The sequence below is a fragment of the Archocentrus centrarchus genome, chromosome 21 (genome assembly GCF_007364275.1).
Source record: "Archocentrus centrarchus isolate MPI-CPG fArcCen1 chromosome 21, fArcCen1, whole genome shotgun sequence".
NCBI classification, from domain to species: Eukaryota; Metazoa; Chordata; class Actinopteri; order Cichliformes; family Cichlidae; genus Archocentrus; species Archocentrus centrarchus.
In genome coordinates, this window is record NC_044366.1 from 9,030,484 (window position 1) to 9,052,254 (window position 21,771).

Below are 21,771 nucleotides of genomic sequence, written 5' to 3' on the forward strand. Positions count from 1 at the left end.
CCCATGTCTGAGGTCTAATTCGTACAAAGCGGGCCAGGACGGCTGCGGGATTCGATTGAGAACCACCTCTGTGGCGTCAGCATTGGCGTGGAAAACCTGCAGACAGAAAGGAACATTTAATAGTACATTTTCATTCTGCCAAGGAAGAGTAGGAGGAAAATGAGCTGCAACATAGGAACTCAATAAGGATAATGGATACAGTCTGATATTGTTGAGTCATTAGGCATTATCATTTGTTTGGCTTTCTATATACTATATACATCACTGTGCAAAAGTCTCGAGCAACCCCTCATTCATTATATTCTGCTTCCAAGGAGCCAGACTTTCTTGTTAATTACCTCACTCACTGATAATGCAGATGGACGGAGGTTATGTTTCTGGTACACGTATGCCAAATTACGCAAGAACTGGACTGAAAATCAGTGGCAACAGGTCTAATGGAGTGATGAATCCACATTTGAAATTTTTGGTTCAAATCTTTGTCAGTATGTAGAGAGGAGGTTGGGAGAGAGGTACAACAGTGAGTATCTACAGCCATCTGTAAAACATGGAACCTTTGTCATGGTTTTGGGCTGCAATTCAGCCAGAGATACTGGAGATCTTGTCTAAAATTCATGGAGTGATGAATGCAGAAAATTACCATCAGAGTTTGATTCACCATGAAATTCCATGTGGAAAGTGTCTGAGCAGCAACTTTGAATGTCCGTATAGAAACCTGGAAAACTATTCCTGAAGACTACTTAGAATTGTACAAATTCTGGTTTTGCCTCATATACTGTATTTCCATGTATGTTTGCACATGTTTCAATAAATTGATTTTTCTAGCAGAATATAAAGAAATGAAGGGTGGCTCAAGAGTTTTCCACAGTATACACATGAACAAATGTCTTCTTCAGTAAGAATTTTTGTGGAAAAAGACAAGGATAGTGATTTTAAGCCTCATAATTATGTTGAGCTTTTAGCCACGCTAATGGAGCTCATCAGTCCATCATATTGTCTGTTCATCATTTTGGTCCAGAGCTAATGCATGAATTTCCATAAGAAATTGGTGATTCAACTTTTCTTACGCAACAATGAGGTTCAAATTTGTGCCTTTTGCTGATGTTTTTCAACAAATTCTGGACAGTAGGATCAACCTTCAAATTTGGTACATTCAGTTATGTTCTTGGTGCTGCTTAGCAGTCGTTAGCATGCTAACATAGACCGTGAACACAGTCTTTAGTGTCTAATGTAACTCCTAAACATAACCACGCAGTGTGCTCTATTCAAAAACAATGTGTAGCACTGAATATTTTTTACCTGAATTTGAAGGGGTTTAAAACATATGTGCACAAATATTGAATGTCCGGGTGTTCTAAAGACAAAACTGCATTAATTTAAATGCAGCTTGAATAGCAAAACAAAAATCAAAAACTGTTAATTAATGGCACATGGGTGAAATATAGTGAAATGATTGTCATTTCATTCACTTACAGATGCTTGACCATAACTGTAGTTCCTTTCTCTTTTTTGGGGTTAGTTTTTATTAGATAAATAATAACACGCTGTAATTATGTTGTGTGTTACTGTTTTTCTGATCTTATTTATCTAATTTTAAGACCTGCTGAGGACCAAATGATTGTTTATTGTGTACTGATATGTAAACTCTTAGAAGTGAAGAGTTTGTACATTCTTTTTCACTAAATTGAAGATTGTAAAATTATGACCCTTAAAGAACAACTTCACTATTTGGGGGAATACAGTAATTTAGTTTCTTTTTAACTGCAGCATGATGACAATAATATTTAAGTTAAGTATGAAAGTGGAGTTAAAGTAAACAGGAAAATGGGGCTAACATGACTCAATCCAGTTATTATTTTAAGACATAACATAACTTAATATGAGATAAAATGGCAACAGATTAATGTTTCTCCTCTCAGTGATTAATAAAATGCACAAAATTAATAAAGTGTCCATTCACCAGGGAAGGAAGGGGTGCAAAGGTTTACTTACATACTCACACACACAGTCTGAGAGCATGCAGTGTGCAATAATCAAGGACATAAGTATGTGGGAGAGCCATCCTCTTCTCATGTTTCTTGACTCAACCATACACACACGGCACCACGCACAAGAGAAAACATCTCTAATCCCTTTACGCAGAGTGCAAAGAAAAAAACACCCTCCACCACCCCTCAGTGACAAACACACACGCACATTCACTAATACACTGCTTCCAGACACAACTGCCCCCCCCCCCACACATGCATATAATGTGTCTCCATCCTTACACAGTGCCCTCTGAGCTCCTACACTTCACACTGCATAATATGATTTCCTCTGAAAACACCCAAATTCAGATAAAAAGGAAACCAAATGCAAGTGTGCATGGCTAGAAGCACTCTTTTTTTGTCTCTTGACATCACGACTTTATATCTCTGTCTATCTGACAGTGTTGTGTCTCGCTCTACAACAGCCATCTCCGTTGGTCTCTCAGCAGGACAGCACAGCAGGGTTTCTGCTCTTCTCCCTATCATCTCCCTCTCTCTTCAACATCTCTATCTCCTCCCTCACTGATGATAAACCACTGTAAATTTAAGGAAAATAATCCATGCTGTTGTTTCATTACACAGGGAAATAAGCTGGTTTTCCCTCTGTTTGTCTAACACTCTTTCTATTATGTTATATTAGTGTTGAAAACACATCATAGTGTGTTTATTACAGAGAGCAGTAAGCCTTGTTCAACAGAGCCAAAGGCCTTGCAATTACTTGCTTGGCTACGCATTTATAGATGTTTGCCTTGTTTTAGGTGTGTGTGTGTGTGTGTGTGTGTGTGTGTGTGTGTGTGTGCGTGCGTGCGTGCGTGCGTGCGTGCGTGCGTGCGTGCGTGCGTGCGTGTGTGCACAAAATCACTTTTTCTTCCTGTCTTCAATCCATTAAACAGCAGGACCCGTCAGGGATGACAAAATATGGTTGAAAGGAGTTTCTGACTTGGAAAAGAACCGAAGCAGGCCACTAGGCCAGCTGGGAATTGAACCTGTGACCCAATGGGTGTACAACACAAAGTTGCCCCCTGTGTACTCATGCCCTCACAAAAGCATTCATACTAGAAACTGTGACCTGTTAAATGATGGAAAAATGCCTACAGGCCCCAAAGACTTAATGGGATTGTGGTAGCAGACTGTAATTACAAGTGTGTATATGTGTGTGTGTTTTTCAGTGTGTGTCGGTGTGTAAAAGTGTAATTATGAAGTCTCACTCTTAGGAGCTGGGGGCTGGCGGGTGCTTTCTGATTTCCCTTGGTGTCCACGGCAACATTTTTTGTGCACACACAGTCACACACACACACACACATACACACACACACACACATACTTTATGTGTATGTGGATACTTTATGACTCTTTCTGTGCATGTGTATGTTTGTGTGAAAGTCTAACCTCCAGCTTTTTGCAGTTTAACATTTGCAAAAAGAAAAACAAAAGTGTTTGTGTGTGTATGAGAGAGCGTAGCAGGCTCCAGAGAGCTGTACACACATGCTGGCCTTTGACATGAACTTGGTGTCTTTTAGTTTTTTCAATTACCAACTTTGTTCAGGGTCATCAGTGATGCAACTCAAGCTGCAGCTTGATGTGCCACTGAGCTACTGTTGTTTTATGATCTATTCAGTAGCAGACTGAAAACATGATCATTGTCAGGGCTCGCTACCGATATCTATTGATTATCTTTATCAGGACTGTCATGATATTCAATAGATTTTTAAATTATCTATACCACGTAGGGTCATGGGGGAGCTGGAGGCTATCCTAGCTGATACTGGGCAAGACACGGGGTATAATTGCCAGTCTTTCACAGGGGTAAGACATAGAGAGAGACAACCATTCACACTTGTATCCAAATCTAGGGTCAATTCAGATTCATGCAATCCTTTGTCATGTGGGAGGAAGCCAGAGCACCTGGAGCTAACCCGCTCAGGCACAGGGGGAACTTGCAAACACCATGCAGAAAGGTCCAAGCCATCCAAATGGCTCGCTCTCAGAGCATTCTTCTGTCAGGCGACAATGCTAACCTTCATGCCTCCCCTGTTAAGAAATTGCTTATAAATATTTATAAGCTGACCTGCTTGATAAAATTTTAATATATTTTTCTACATATCATTATTTTACACTGCCATGTTGGGCGTGCAGTTTGTTTTATATGTTAAACTGTGACACGCCTCCATGAAGTTAAAGCCAACCTGTTTGAACTTTTAATTTTGTGGAATGCTGTCTGTCCTTCGTGAAGTGCTATAAACTACAAGACAGATCAATAGTACACATCAGTATCACAATAAAGTAAATTCAAGAGGAGAGACACTTAAGAATGAAACATCACAAAGATGACAAGACACAACCAGGGGTTTGTGCACACTTACAAACAAATATATTCTTATTCCCGTAACAACTCCCAGGTTGTGGCTCTGCAGTGAGAATCCACAGAGAGGAGGTGTAAGGGGATATGCAGCATCCCTGAGGTCTTAAAACTGCTAAATTCACTGTTAACAGTCTCAGTCTAAAAGGCTTCAATAACAATCAGCTAATGGACTACACCTGCAACCCAGCTCAGGTTATTAAGTGTGTGTTTGTGTGTGTGTGAGAGAGTCTGTCTGCATTTGTTAATGGTCTGATGTTCCCACCAATGTAAGAAGACAAGGGAAGCTGACACCAGGAAGGTGTAGGGTGAACAGATGCTTACCTATACACCTCCTTTGTCTGTCTACATCTCTCTCTTTTACACACACACACACACACACACACAAACACACACACACACACACAGATCTACAATATCAAGCAGAAATGTTCTTAACCAAATAATATAAGAAAGTTCAAATGCTACTTTTATTTCTCAGTGAAGCTCAAGGTGGCAGACATGAAGTGAATACTATTCTTACCTTCATTTACACACACCTGCTCTGCTGAATAACAATAGAGTTCTGGGTAGTTGATTCTGGTTTGCAGGGAAAAGGCAACAAATCAGATCTAGTGAATAACTACAGAAAAAGCAACTGACAAACGACTGTGCACACCTCACGGGAAAGTAAAGAACAGGTGTGTGTGTGTGTGTGTGTGCATGTTGCCATGTCATAAGCCTGCAAGGCCACAGTCAGTCAGCCAGAGAGGGCCAGCGCAGACGTGCTGAATTATTCAAATGTCCGTGCTCAGTGTGTTTTGTGTGTATGTGCATGCATTGAGTTATAAAATAATAAAACACCTCCATCTCCTCTCATTCCATCAAAGAAGGCCAAATACACACACACACACACACACACACACACACACACACACACACACACACACACACACACACACACACACACACAGACTTCAGGGAGGCAACCTGCCTTTGACAGCTGAATCCAAGTGTGTATGTATGTGGGTGTGTGACAGAACAATACACAAATCTCACAGACCAACGACACATGGCACCTTCAAAATATCCCCCGTTGTCCCTTTACTCGCTTTTTCTCTGAGCTTTTCTTTCTTCATTTGTCACAAACTCTTTTCTCCTGCTCTCCTTTGACCCAGCCCTCCCTTCTGCTTTTCCCTCACCTCACAGCCTTCCTCCTTCTACTCGGGTCGCTTTATTTTCTTTCCCTCTCCTGACATCCTTCCAGGCTGTGTTGCTGAGACCCCTGAACTATCCAGAGGGATTTGTGGTCAACACCCTTGTCTGCTATTCTCATTATTCCCCCTTTCCTGCTTCATCCATCTATCCCTATTTCTTTTGCGCCATGATTCCCCTATGAACACTTCTTTCCCCCCGCCTGCCTCTTTCCTTCACTCACTTGTTCCCCTATGAACCTTGCATTTCTCCCTCTAGTTTCCACCTCTCTTCCTCCTTCTGCTCAGTCTCTCCTCTCTCTATCAGTCCAGTGGTTGACTACGCAACCTTTTGCTGTGATCCATTACTTTCTTTGCTAATTTTTTTCAAGTTTTCTACACTTTCCTCCCATCACGATCCCTCTCTCTCCCTCTCATTCCACCCACGTCTCCATCCTCCATCCCTCTCTCTCCATCCATCCTCCCTCCCACAGATTAAAGTGGGAATAGGAGGTTTTGGTATTGGCTGAGGTCCAGTGCTGTAATGGCCACAGACAGGTCTGCCTACAGCAATTCAGGAGGGCTACGTAATGACACTTGTACCACGTCAAGCTTAAATGTAGCTATATACAGATGTTTTCATGCTCCTAAAGATAAAAACTGCAACTGAGACTAGATTATTTCTCAACCTGAGGTCTTGGGTTGCAGAAAATTTCTGCTTTACTTGACATATGCACAACTTGGCATACAAAATGTTATATGGATACAAATTTCTTTCTTAATTCAAATTCACACGAGCAGTCAAATGAACTGACATTGACTCCTTGATGAAAATCACGTCTTCAAAATAAAGACAGAAGGAGAAAAATACAGAAACATTCATGTGAGTTTGTGTGAATGTTTTATACTTTTCCCATCTGTCTCTGTCATTCACCCTTTTTCTCTGGTAGTATCTGTAAGTACAAATAGGAACAAATTAGGTCTGAATTTTACTCTCTTTGTGTCTAAAAAGTTTTCTCCAAGTTAACATGTATTCCATATGCGCCATCTGGTTCATGACAGGCCTTTAATGACATTATCAAAACATTACAGATCACACAAATCATCATGATGCTGTGTGACAGCAGCACCATCCTTGCGGGCAGGCTCCCAGATGTTTAAAACCAGAGTGTGTGTGTAGATATTTGTGTGTGTGCATGCAGTGCCTGCTTAATTAAGAGCTACTCATATAAGACAAGCATAACATATAAAAAGAAGGAGGATTTTAAATATACATCTACTCACGTGCCTGCATGTGCTATGTTTGGATGTGTTTTTGCTCTTATGTATATGCATAATTATTTTGGGCATGGTATTTTTGCAAGAGCAAACAATCCATGTGGCTTCCATTATTTATTTTGTCCTCCTTTAATGCCGTTTGCTCATAAAACACTAACTCAATAATTCTTCCAGATTAACACACAAACTGAAGCACTGCTGCTGCCAAGCACAAAAGTCATTTGTTTAAGCAGCACAAACGTGCTGGTGTATTTCCTGATGACTTTCTCAGAGACGTAAGGAGGAGGAAGAGCAAATGATGGAGTGTTGTGAGAGAGGAAAGAGTGTATGAGTGGAAGGAGAGGGTGAGAGAAGATGTGAAGAGAGAGAATGAGTAGATATCGAGGGAGCAATTGATGGATGAAGAGTTTCTGAGAGAACTAGCGAAGAGGCAAGTGAATGAAAATGTCAAGAAGGAGAGACGGATGGATAGGTGTACAGTCAGGGCACTTCTGTTTATTTCCTGCATCAGTAAAAAGCTACAACTTTTCAAAATTAATAACTTAGCAATGTTGATTTAAAGCTTCTATGAGAAAAAAGAGAGAAAATGCACATGCTTAGACAGTGATCCACTGCATCAAGTGATCCAGGATCTGCTTTCAATTATGAAAAACAATTTCCTTGAATTATCCTGTTAATGCAGACGCAGCAATTTACAAACGACAGTATAAAACCCACTGCCAAAAAGGTCTTGGCCACTGCTGTGGAGTGATTTATATCTTTCTAACGTAAAAACACACACTCACAACAACACTGTGAAAGACGACAGAGACAGTGAGCAGGGCAAGGCCAGTGCTGACTGGCCATCTGAGGTGTTTCAGCTGAGAGAGGACAAGATGCTGACACCATCGTTTCATCATCGGATAAATAACTATCATCCACACCACCTTTTTGTCTGATCTAACTTCACTCTGCCTCTTTCATCGCCCAGACAAAGCACCATAACATAAAGACCAACCTGTATACACATATACAATATACGTACAGTATATATCTAGTTAATATCCGTATTATACCATCAAGACAATGATATACTGTAGTAGTGGATTAAAGAGGTGCCTGACAACACTGAGCTGAACCATCAGATTACAGCACAGACTGGCGCACCAGGGAGCCAAACAGCTAGAAAGACCCTACCAGTTGGTTTGAGTGTGTGTGTGTGTGTGTGTGTGGTGTGTGTGTGGTGTGTGTGTGTGTGTGTGTGTGTGTGTGTGTGTGTGGTGTGTGTGTGTGTGTGTTTGAGGGGGAGGGGGCTGCAATAAATCAGCAGCACTCAGAGTAACACACACACACACACACACACACACACACGTACAACTCAATGTCTCCCTTGGTATTCAGTTCAAAACAGCTTTCCAGGGTTATGGCAGAAACAAGCAGGATTATGCATGACACCAGCAACTACCTTCGACACATTAATCTGTTTTGCATATTGGATTTTTATTGTCTCGTTGCCTGATGTCACTGTGAAACTGGGCTGTAGTTGCTATGTGTCTGCATGGACAATAAAATGGCTCATTATTCAGTAGATTTTCTGAACGCCAGTGGAGATGAAGATTTGCAATTGAGTTATAACTATGTAATTTAGGATCATCTGTACATAAAGTTGTGTAAATGTATTGAAACCCTGAAGCATTAAAAATTTGATTTGGTAAAAATTGCACAGTTCTGCTGTCTCCCTCCCTCTCTCTGCTCTTTGCCCTATCATGCTTGTTTCTGCAGTCCCTGGGTAAACATTCACTGGTGAAAATTACAGTGAGTCATTCTTTTATTTTCCAGCGCTGGTGGGCTTGGAGAAAGAGTGAACTGCATTTTTGGTAAGCTGTGGTGGAGGGTTACAGGGTCCACAAAAACTCCTGCATATGTAGTGCTAATGTTAACCAAAACAAGTCAAATGATTGCATCTAGATATTTGTGGATAGTTAATGAGACCATCAATTTTGACATCATATTTGTACTTACTATACTATTTCAGTCCAAATTTCCATATGCTTCTTTTTCCTGTAAAACATGCAATTTATTACTGCAACTTTAGTCCTGCACACTGCTCAAAACAAATGGCCAAAGATATTAGTGTTTTCCCATAAAAATAAAGGTTGACCAAACTTAATATGTTCTAAATATAACTGAAAAAAAAAACTAATTTCCGCTATCATCCTTCATCCCTTGCTTTTATTTCTGTGCTGTTTTATCCAACCATCACTTCTATGGGAGTTAACTTTTTTCTGTAAGTCTTATGGGATCTCCACAAAGGAATTACACATGGTTAGACTGGAGCTCCTGTTTCCCTCTCATAGCAAAACGCATCCATATGTGACTGCGTGCACGCATTATTGTTCATGAAGGAATTAAGGTTTATAGCACAAAGTCAGACATGGCGTTAGACCGCAGGACAAACATGTGTGACCACTGCCAGGGGGAGAACGCCTCCGATGGAAAAAACAGCCAAAACCACTGGAATGCTCTTTCACTTTAATTGCACTTTCAACTATTAAGACTCTTAATACTGTCTGCTTTATTTCTACCTGGCTCCCCAGACTGCAGCATACTTACTGATGACATATCATGCCTTAACGCCTGTGAGAAAAACAGCTTGGAAACCTGCCCCAATCAGGTCAACATTAGGCAGAGCTTAGACCAGAAACTAAAAGAAACCAGATGGGATGGCAAAAGCAGAATGTAGCTGTAGCTCTATACAATGATGTCAGATATCACTGAGAGCTTGGAGACTTGTGCTGGTTCTGGCTTGGTCATAAACCCTTAAATGAAGCCAACTGAGTGGCAGTGGAAAGGCTGTAATTGCAGACACCAGTTAAATTTGGGGGTTGAGGTCAACTCTTGCTGCATATAATCCATCTCATATTTCTGTCCACCTCTTCCACGAGAATGCCTGTGGAACCCAGCCCCACGCTGGTTAGCAGCTCCTGCCACGTGTGTTTAAACCCACCTTATGGTTTTTGCCATGTCTGTAGATCATCCAGTCTTCTCCATTCGTGCTGACCTCTAGTTTGAAGGAGGTAACAAAGTAATTCTTCTGAGTTTCCTTTGAAATGGCACCCTGCGTGGCAATGCCCGTAAGCACCTTCAAAGTATGGAGGTCCACCTGTTACAGGAGAGAAAAGTTTTTAAGTTTTACTTAATAATAAAATTAGAAGTAAATTAAATTAAAGTAAAATAAAACAGAAATCCTCTCAGACTAATGTATTGAAATGAATATCCATAATTTAATTCTAATGCTATCAGTGATCTAAAATATTCTAGTCATGAGAAAAATGTCTGGAAATCCTTTAAGTATAACAGCAGTTGAAGACAGACAAATATAATCACACAAATATACACCTGGAGTTATCTGCATCCATCTCCCACATTCAACACTCGCTTTTCCTCCCCTCCTCATCTACTTCTCTCTGTTTCTTTCCACTCTGCACTTCTCTCATGGCAGATCGATAGTAATGACCTGGGGCTCATTTTAATTTCCTCCCATACAATAGCTATAATCACCTCCCCATCCTGATTGTGGATGCTACACTACGTGGCTGGCATGCTGCTCGCTGTGTTGCATTATACATGGGAAGCACTGTGCAGGATGTGAGCTTCAAATGCCGTAATTTCAAGGTCCCTCAAGTAGATACACATTTGCTCCACAGTGCCCAAAATAAGTAGACATAGTAGAGCAATGAAGCTATTTAAATAGCAACGTAAAGTAACAAAACATTTTTATGTAAAGGAGTCTAACAAAACAATAATAATCTAGTGTTTAGAAAGACACTTTAACACGGGTAATGAATGATTGCACATCTATGATAAACACTGCCGATCTGCAAATACCTGAAGTAAAATATATTAATATGCATCACTGAGAAACTGGAGTACTTTGTCACTAAGTATAATTTGTTGAGAATTAGAGCAGTTCATTGCCAGGAATATAGCTGCACACCTGCAGTTCTTTAACCAAAGTATTTCACATTTTTAAGACATCCGAATGCAGAGGAGAAGATGAGAAAGGTTCGACTGCAGGTCATAAGATTTGCTCTCCTCCGCTGGAGCCGTTGAAACCGGAAGATTAATCAGAACTTGTTGTGTGTGTTTGCTGTGTGAGTGTGTGCTGTATGTCCCACTGAGGTATAGTACAAAACACCAGGGGAGGTAAAATGCTGCGTTTGTTATCTGTCAGAGAGACAGGTGTTTTAGATTACTTCCACCAAACACACACAGGCGCGTGCGCACAGATACACACCCACACCCACACACACACACCACACACACATACACACCCACACACACACACACCCCTGCACCAGTAGGGCAAGACAGAGATCCACCAAGACAACTAATCGATAATACGGAACACAGGAGAGGAACAGATGAGAGGAGAAGGAGGGGTGAGGAGTATGGGAGAAAGAGGGAGAAAAAGAAAGAAAGAAATCGAGAGGGAGGGAGAGAGCAGGAGAAAGGCTAAGTGAGACTTCCCATGGAAGGTCCCTCATCAATCACAGAGCTGTTAGAATAACGGAGCCACCAGCGCTCGCATCATCAATCTGCACCACATCTCACTGAGCCTGGCCAGAATAGAATAGAATCGAATAGACTAGAATAGAATAGAACAGGTATCCTAGATTTAGACCACACACGTGGCTCTTGAGTCAACATGGTAAAGCATGCTTGAGCTGGAAACACACCCCTGCGCACATAAACACTAAGTTAAAAGCCACCACAGGGTGCACGACACAAGAAGGAGACGCATGTTGGCATTTATAACAGCTGCTCATCAAGGCAGAGGCAGTGGAACGTGTACACACATGCACGCACGCACACACACACACACACACACACACACACACACACACACACAAACACACACACACACAAACACACACATGCATGCATGCACACACAAGCATGCACACACATGCAGGGGCATTGCTCTGTGCTAGGTGTTAATGCAGAGGAACAGCTGAGAGCCTCTGTGGAACAAAACGAACCAACCACACACACCGCCGGCCAGAGAGACAGAAACGGAACATAAGTGAGGTAGACACTTTTTACAACCAAATGAATGCAAAGATCTGATGCATCCTCAAAAAAAAAAAAAAAAAAAATCGAGGGTCTCTCCATGAGATTATACAGGCAGTCTGAATGTCAGAGGAAAAAGATGAAAAATATGGAAATGAATTCCTTTCAGTCTCAAATGATGTGTTTTAAACAAAGTTTTCTGTCAGCTACTTTTGAGAGCGGGCTTGAGGGTGTGAGGTTTCAACTGTAGGAGGTATCATGTATTGCCTCTTGGCCACAATCCCTTCCTGTGTTTTTATGAGCCAGAGACCGGCTGCAGTGAATGTCTGAACTTCTGCTTCTAATCCACATGTCTGTGACTATCTGTGATTGTGACATTGGTCCAGCTAACATAAAGGAGACATGTGTTTGTAAGAGAACAGCTGTGATACAACAAGACAGTTATTTTTAATCTCTCCTGCCCATCAATAAAGACAGTTGCATTTTTTTTTCCTTTAAAAAAAAAAAAATGTAACGCTTTATCATTTGCATAAATGTCTAAGTTACTGGTATTGCTAACTGTCAAATGAGACCAAAGATTGAGGGTCTCATTGCAAAGCTAAAATCTTATTGTACTGTGACTGTATAGTAAAATTAGGAAAACTGAGAATAAATTAAGCCTTGCAGCTGGCAGCCAGGCTCATCAAAAAACTATGAAAACAAGTTAAGGTCAGTGTTTCTAATTTGGTGTGCAGCATCTTCCAAAAGGGTTCTAAGATAAAGATAAAATAAGTAAGGAAAGGAAAGGAAAGTGTAAATGTCACATTATTCATATTTTTTGGGGGGGTTAGAAAACAGAAACTGGATACTATAAAATAAACGCAAAAACTCTGCAAACAGTGGTCAATCTATGCTTGAACTGATCCTAACTAGCTGACAAATGCAACCTATAAAGAAGGTTCAATAGGCAATGCTTTAGGGGTCATAGGTCAAAAAGGTTTAAGTGATAATCAATCTAGAAACTCACTAGTCTGCTGAAGCAGCCATATCAGGAGCAAGGCTTGCTGTTCTGCCTGCTCTTCACACAGACTGTATACATCTAATGTCAGACTGATCAATAGAAAGCTTCCGGTACAAAAATCTTTTGTTCCCCGCCTTGATACATTTGCATATGAATATGCGGATATTATAGAACTTAACCAGACTTGCTGGCTTTCAAATCTGGCTTTAAAAGCTGAGTTGTTTTTAATATGCTGGTGAGTTATTTATGAGATAGGATATTTGCCAATGTTTTAATAAATGTTTTTTTTTTTTTGCTTTTAAAGATCAGCAAGAAATCCCAATAAAGGTGCTGTGTTTACTAGTTAGTTACATTAAAGGCTAAATCATCTATTACAAAACACGGCTGAAACAAAACAAATCCCCTCTAAAGATTATTGGGCCTTTGCAAAGAGCAAAGCTAAAGCTGTGGGCTGGCTTTGTGAGGCTATCAGTAGGTGACAACACACAAGGTAATCTGTTGTTTACAAAAGGTGTCTGACTGAAAAGCACCTCTCTGACCCATCTGAGTTTTGCCTGTCTTAGGGGGTGAGTCAACCTCGCCTTCCCTTCCTATTTCACCCAGACAGCCTCATAACTCAAGCTCAGGGATGGCACAAAGTTGGCACTGTGATAGAACACAGGAAACAATGCCTCACCCCGGCATCTAGCTGCTAAACCTTGATAGCACTACACCTCCCACTCGCTCTCTCTCACTTGCTCTCCCATATGCACTGACAAATATATCTGTGGTAGAGTTATTATGTGTGATATGTCAACACGGGGAAAAATATGGTGCTAAAATGGGAGTGCAATCTGTTTTTAGTTTAGGCAGAGTAAACTTCTGTGTTTAAGGATTATGGTTCCTGAATTTGCACCATAGTCTGAAAATAAAACACTCAAATGTCAGAAAAATAAGCTTTCTAGAACAACTTTAACTGTAATGAAAGTTTGAGGAATCGTTTCTCTAACCCGACTTTGTTTACACCCCAGTTTAAGGTTTCTAAACGGCTGCTGGAGACAAACTCGTACCTGGATGTACTCTTTGTTGCTGTCCTCCCCAGGCGTCCATGCATTGTCGTTGTAATTGAGTCGGGCCTGTCGCGGCATCCAGCGTTCATCAAAGAAAGTTGATGATGCTGTGATCTGGTCATCTGTGATCTTTCCTGACTCCATTCCAAATGCGTTACTACAGTGGAAGGCTGGATGAGGAGAACAGGCGGAGCAAATGTTGACCAATATTCATGTTTTTTTTTTTTTTTATTATTTTAAAAGAAAACACACTATCGACTCAAACTTACTTTCACTGACTTCCTTGTGCGTCATGTTGTATCGAGCTGAGAAGCCATCTTTAGCCACAGCCATGTCAGTGTGGAAGGACAGAGAGAGAATCCCAGTGGATGACTGGATCTCAGGCGGTACCCTCGTCCCACAGTATCGACCAATCAGAGGGCCCACTGTCGATCAAACAGGAGTTATTGGATCAGTCAGCAGTCTGATTTATGTCATCATTTATTTGTTTGTTTTTTAACTCATGAAGGAATACGCTGTGTCAATCACACAAGATCGCACTCATCCAGGTGTCAGGATTAATCTTACATTTCTTTGTGAACCCCTTCATCTTTTAACCCTCACAGTTGTTTATTTATATCCTTTATGACTTGCACTGAAACACCGTCCACTGAAATCTGCTCATCACTCCACCTCCTCATGTCATCAACTCCCTTCCTTTCATCTATCTGCATATTTATACACACACACACATATATGTACTGTATATATATGTGCGTGAATGTGCAAGGACCTAAGTGATTCCTCTACTGTCTTTTTCTCTAATACCACAACTTGTATATGTCAACACAAACAGATGAGTGTGATTTAAAGCCCGAGGGTGTGTGTGTGTGTGTGTGTGTGTGTGTGTGGTAAGGAGGGTGAGCACAAATAGTTGAATCATCCTGCTACTGCCTGCTGTTCTTTTACACACACAGATATACACATGAGAAGGCCTGTGGAGGAGGAGAGAAAATAGCTAGCAATCGATCAGTGCTATTGATTTTTTTCCCTTCCCTTTTGGAATGGGTGGATATTTGAAATAGGGCTCTTGAGCAAATAATGGTAATAACTCTTTTCTTGATTGTGGTGAGGAAAAGGAAAACGGGAAAAGAAGGCAAGAAAAAAGAGAAGGGACAGACAAATGTGCATATTTTTTAAGATTTTACACAATATTTGCTATAGAGCTCCCATCTTCTTTACCTTGTGGACTGTGGGGTGACTTCCCCTTTGGATGGCTGCGATTAGTTTTTAGAAAATCTGTGCCTAATCAAGTGAAAACTGAGTTCTCTGCATGTTTATCATCTTGTTCTCTTTTCTTTCCATTTGAATAAATTGATTTTTATGCCAACTTGCTGTCTCTCAACATCTCCACCCTTCTTCCCACTCCTTTAACCTTTAACTGTTAAAAAAAAAAAAAAAACCCTCTCTTTTCCGCTTGCCTTTTTCCTGTTAACTCTACCTGTTAAGGATTTTTTTTATTCCTGCAAAGGGTGAAACTAAAAGTCCTTCACCTTTGACCCTCACCCGGTAAATTTCCTCCCCTTTCAAACCCGCTCCCTCCTCATTTCACTCTTTGCTTTCATCTCGCTGTCTTTCCTGTCGCCTCCCTCCATCACTCAAAGCAGAGGTCTTTCATTCTCTTCTCTCTGAGCCCCTCTCTGTCTCTGTCTTTCTGCTGCACCTAAGGCTAAATTCATATTTACAGTAAAGGTCATAGAAAGGAAAGCATGATGTGTTGTCTTTCTTTTCAAACTGTTGAAAAGAAAATGTTTTCTAAGGGCTTTATAATATTTATTTATTTATTTATTATATTTTTAGTGAAATTGTCCAAAAAGGACAAATTTTAAAACAAAATTTCAAAATCTAAAATAAAATGGCATAGTTCTTCAAATGTTTATTTTTTAAAGACATATATATGCATATATATCCAAGACATAGCATTTCACTTCTTTCCAGCCCCGGTTTCTGACCTCCCTTAAAATCCCATTTCTTTTTTCTCCCAGTCTTTATCTTGAAGATACACCAGAGGTCTTCTGTCATTCCTTTATTCTTCCCAGCAGTGGATGACTTTTCTTTGCCCTTCCACTGCTCTTCTATTTCTTTCTACTGCTTCCATTGCTTGAAACTCAGTCCAAAGGTTGTGTTCCTTGGAGTTCTAAACTCTTCCAGTTTTTGTAGAAGTTGGACCAGAAATATCCTACCCTCCACTGTTCCTCCTCTCACCTCCTTCTTTTACTCCCTTTGCTCAGCAGCTCCTATTTTACTTTCCCCTTGAAAAAGTTACTAGTAGGTGCCAGCTTCCTGCCTGTGAGCTTAGCTTTCATCGACCAACGCATAGCTTCTAAAATAGTTGCTACTCCACCTCAGTCAATAATGATGTAGGCAGGGCAAGAGTACATATATTACTCACTTTGCTCTCTGTACTGACTCATGACAGGGCTGAAATATTGTTTGACATCTCCATCTGGATCATTGCAATAGCCGCAACAGTAATATAGTGATTACATGATCCAAAGTATAAATGCTGTACCTCCTGGGAGCCCGTCCCATACTTCCAGCCAGTCGTACTTGCAGTCTCCATCTCCACCTGGCAGGGGATCATTCTCCAGGTCAAAGGTGAGGAAGGTGAGGGTGACATCCATCCTAGGTGGGACAATGATGATGAAGGCGCACTCCAGGTTGTGGGGGTATTTGTCAGGAAAACCCGGGGACTCAATGAGACCCGAAGGACTGGTAAAGTTACGGGAACAGTCTGAACCTGGGTTAAAGACAGAGAAACAAGACATATTTTAAGAAACTGTATACTAATCAAAAATTTATGTTAATAGCAGTTAAATGTTGGTTTAACTCATTAACTGGAAAAAGGTTGGAACAAGAATTGTTTAGAGAAGGATGTAGACCCTCATTATACTTCAAACTAATGCTATTATTCTGGGCAGACACCCAGTGGTGCTGTTTTTAGAGCCGAGTGCTTTAAACTGTACTCAGTACATGTTTCTGTGTTTTTTGACTATCAGCTCTGCTGCCTCCATTTTATTTAGACAACAACTTCACATAATATATGTTCAGTGCAGTTAATGTTTCACCGGGAATATCTGAAAAATGAAAGTCTATGATTAGGGTTCATTTGTGTGCTCAAGTAGCACGAGTTTCACGTAAAAGCCAATCTTATGGAGAGACACACATCCTGAGACTTTCAAAGAGGACATGGAGGGAGAGTAAGAAAAGATAACATATTCAATATTTTCAAGTTTAAAGAAAAGTGGGTTTTTAAAGTGGCAAATCCCCGACCTTTCCACATTGTGTAAGAACACAAAAAATGAAACTAATATACTGCACTGAATGCCAAGTTTCGGTGTCCAGAGAGAAAGGGAGCAGCCCATGTTTTAAGTGTACTTAAGCCAGATTTTTATTGCTAACAGTTCCTGGGAAAAAGCAGGGACAGCCCACTGTAATCTTTAAGAAAAATTAGCAACATAAGTGAGCTGAAGATGGTATGAGAGAAACAGAGTAGCAAGGAGCAAGGGAGACAGTCTGTTGACAGTATCATGGATGGGTGGTCTAGCAGTTAAGAGGAGCTTTAGACATCATAATACACGCACACGGTCACACACGCATAAACATGCTGTGACACTGCTCTAATACCCTCTCTAACACACACACACACACACACACACACACACACACACACACACACACACACACACACACACACACACAGACACATTTTGGAGTGAATGCGGCTGCACCAACTGGACCATTATTCCAGCCCACCCAGCCATAAGACCAAACACTGTCTAAGCCTCTTAGGGTAACCCATGTCTCTCATGAGTTAATGAAGAGAAGTTAGAACACATTAAAAGAGTGTGCTTCGTGGCATGAAAAATGAACTTAAACACGCATGTTTTTAAGCGCAGTTATGTGTGTTTCTAACAACTTGTACAGTAGACATATTTCAGCTGAATTTTTTAGTGCAAACAGCTTGTGTTTTACGCTTTTAACAGCAACCCAAAGGGCTTTTGGAGCTTTAAGTCTGTTTCATTCTGACTTACATGCATAACTAAATTGATGGCATATTTTGAGCTGCAAAAATGCTTCTGAATTCAGTAAAGCACCATGGATAAACGGAGCTGGCGCAGACACTAATGTATAACTGCAGTTACAAGTGAGTGTAATTCGCAGAGTAAAGCACCAAACTTAAAGAAATTTGATTGTTTACTTTCAGTATGACTGGAGATGAGAAGACATTTTAACCATATGTTTCTGCTGTTCATAATCAACAGCCCTCCCTAGATTTAAAGCTGAGATTACACAGCCTTGATGACACGCACATGAACAGTTTCAGACACCACATATGTTTAGTTGCTCTAATGCATTTATAGCTGGTACCCTTACAGCACAGTCCGCGTGATAAAAATGATCACTAATCATAGCTTTACATATTTGTGAATGCACAAAGTATAACACTGTCTTGAAACTGATGGTTTTGTCTCCTACTTGCTGCTTTTTTTGTTTTTGTTTTTTTTTTTTGACTGTGGAATTTCAATTAATACTTAAATCGGTCATGACGCGATGGAATTATGTCAGCTCCGATAAACTAAAGTATAATCACATTAACGAATGTGTCTCTTTGCACTTTCCCTTCATTCTGCTTTGTTTACTAATCTGCATGAATGCCTCCTTTGTTTCTGTGATCATTCATTTTCCACCATTTCATCTATTTTTAACGTGATAAAGATGGTCCGTATCAATATATCCCAGTTTTTTCTGTTCCACTTCCTAGTTTAATGTTTTTTGTTATTGTGACCTTTTTCCTCATGCAGTGACCTCAGATGCAAGCAAACACATGCTCACCCAGAGACAAACACTGTCTCTCTCTCTCTTTGCGTCTGGCCCCCCTGCAGAGTCCATCACTGAATAGCGTGGGCCCGTGTGACTATTAGTGTGAGTGCATGTGCATGTGTAGAATAAACGCCTGACCAGTTTTCTGCCGGCAGCGATTTTATTCCCCTCTCATTACTTCATGTTCATGGACACTGCAAAAACACTTATGCCCTCCTTTCTCCTGTCTTCCTCCAGTCTGCCCCATCTCCCTTTCTGCATCCACCTTGTCTGATTTCCTTTTCCGTTCTCCTTATTTACCATCTGTTTGAACTGGATAAGTGTGAAAGAAACACATGTTTAACTTGTAAGGGTTGCAGAATTGTGGTTAGCATGCCTGTGTGTTTTTGCATGAGCGTGTATGTGTGTGTGTGTTGCTGGGTAGATCTGGTGATGGTGCGTAAGGCTCACAGGGCTCTGGGAGGCAGGACTAGGTTTTTCAATGTGTACCTTAAAATTTTGTAAACACTTTTATTTATCTAAATTGTGAGTATAAAACATAATTCCAATAAAAATTCACACATTTGTTTATGTGAAGCTGACATATAGACATCTATTTTTATTCAACCCATTTTTCAAGCAACTAGGCTGTTGGGCTGTCCTTTCATCAATCTCTAACACACACACACACACACACACACACACACACAAGCACAGTAGATTTACTGTAGCATACACACTGAAGGGCACATACTGTCAGCGACCACACACAGTTTAACAGCTCCAGCAAAACCGCAGCCTTGCTTTTCCATATGTGTTTGGATTCCACCTTAGTGTTGTTTAAGTTGGAGACTTGTGGTGCTGAAACTCCTCTGACATTACATTTCAGCCTCTGTCGATGAATCAGACTGGGGAGTTCTCTTAATAAACTCACTCTTGAAACAAATTACAGCTGACATAAAACCTAACTGTCACCCCTATAGCAATCCAACAGTTTACTAAAAGTTCAAAACATTAATTATTACTTTAGTGATGTAATGTAGGGGAATATTTGAAATTTCTCATGTCGACATGTAGACAAACTTGCATCTGCAGATATTCTGGGGCTGAAACCCTAAAGATAAATGAAACATTCCTAATTGACTGTAAGTTTGTTGATCAGTTCTCCTATTTGTTGCATTACTTCAACCTTGGAGCACTTTTTCCTTGTTACTAGGTCAGATCTGGATCCACTTTCCTCAAAGAAAGTCAGGGGCGGGAAGAGGGAGCAATATGATTGGCTTAACTGTCTAATGAACTGACTCAATGGGTAGCCGGACCGAGGCAGAGAGGAAGTGCCTAAAGGCATTAGGTAGAAAGTAAACAACAGCAGTAATCGGAAGGATTGTCACGATAGCTTCCACATTACACGCCCAGTGCACATATAGAGGTGTTTGAGCATGTGTGCACATGTGGGAAGGTGTGGGTGTGCTTATATTACTCATAGAAATTGTTTTGCTCAGTTGTACTCACTTCCCATTACGGTCAAAAACTGGTGCTCACGAGGCAACATTTTAAATTAAGTGTTAATATGTGATTTTTTGGCTTTTGGCCTGGTGTAGGTAAAGGTCAGGGGTTGAGGTTCAGGCCAGGGTGAGTACACAATTAATTAATGCAATGTCCTCTTGAGCGACAAAGATAAGTAGTCTGCGTGTGCGTGTCTGAATTAACGTTTCTATGCAGACATGCAAGCTGCCCTGCATTTGTAAGTAACCCTTCAGCCTGCATCAGTGAATTCATATATGTGTGTGTGTGTGTGTCTGGTGAGTTCTGGGTCACAATAACAGCTGGGGGCACCCTGCCTAGACAGTGAAATTTGATTGGTTGTCACATATTCGCGGCTGTGTTTCTATTGGCTAGAATTTTACTACAATCTCCATAGTAACAGGGCTGTAAACAATAACAACAGTAGTGTGTCTATTTGTTTTGGCATTTAAGTTGCTTGATGAAGTTGATGTCTGCTCCTGGCGTACATGCAGCATGAATGTGTTGCATGTGCTTTTATTCTCCATCAAAATGCTTGCACACAAATGCGAACCTTCTCCTTACTCCACAACACATCGCAGTAACACGAAAGGTTTGTGACAGAGACTGCCCCTAAATGTTCAGCCAAGTGAATTAAGGCATTGAAAGGAGAACAGCAAAATCATTATTGATGCTAACAACCCAATAACACAGGGCAGTGAAACAGACTGAATCATTGAACTTTCTTATAACAAAGACTTCTAGTGTGAGGTTTAGATACAAACCACTTTCAAAAATGGGACGATTCACTTTAATTTAATATTTAACTAAATGCTCCCAAGAAATCAAGCCTTCCTCTTCCAAGAAAATGCTATCAGGCTAGTAAACAGTGTCCCATTGCAACAATGGTTACTGCAAAACAGGACAAAAGATGTCAAATAAAATGTTGAATAAGTGAAAGAAAAACATCAGACAAGTGAATGGGTGAATTGCATCAAAGGAAAAAAAAGTGATAGATTCAAATTTTGGAAAGGTTTAAAAGAGGTAGGGCTGTGATTAATGCTTTTTTTAGGTTGTGAAATGTGTGCTAAAAAAGAAGACAATGTGTATACTTGTGCCTTAAACCTCTTCACAACAAGTGCTTCTGCCCTTGTTTTTTTTCTGCATATTTTGTGCCTAGTAGTGAGTCTATATTTGCTAGTAAGTGGAGGCCATGAAAATACAGGAAAAGAGGAGAAGAGAAGCTTTTTCATCTTCCTTTTTCATTGAACAGAACAGAATGTGCAGGTGCCAAATACAGATATAAATTTAGATGGTTCTCCATGAGGGTATACAGATTGTCTAGCACACACTCACACACAAAATCTAGTCATCCACACAACCAGACGCTCAGTTGCACCTTCCAGGATAACAAGATCTTGTTACCCGTATGACAACAGCTTGAATTTTCCAAATGGCTCCATCATTACTGCCAGAAAAGGCTGGA

The 21,771-nt window shown here is 40.6% G+C and overlaps 1 protein-coding gene across 1 annotated transcript in view; it reads right to left on the minus strand.

Moving 5' to 3' along the window:
* Positions 1-7: 7 nt before the first annotated feature.
* Positions 8-21,771, minus strand: part of LOC115800293 (neuropilin-2-like) — a gene marked incomplete at its 3' end in the record, with an annotated part of 56,580 nt that continues 34,816 nt past the window's right edge. Inside the window, 6 exon segments of the mRNA XM_030757549.1 lie at positions 8-48; positions 51-96; positions 9,826-9,981; positions 13,941-14,110; positions 14,210-14,365; positions 16,492-16,719. Coding sequence (XP_030613409.1) covers positions 8-48; positions 51-96; positions 9,826-9,981; positions 13,941-14,110; positions 14,210-14,365; positions 16,492-16,719 — 797 coding nt within the window.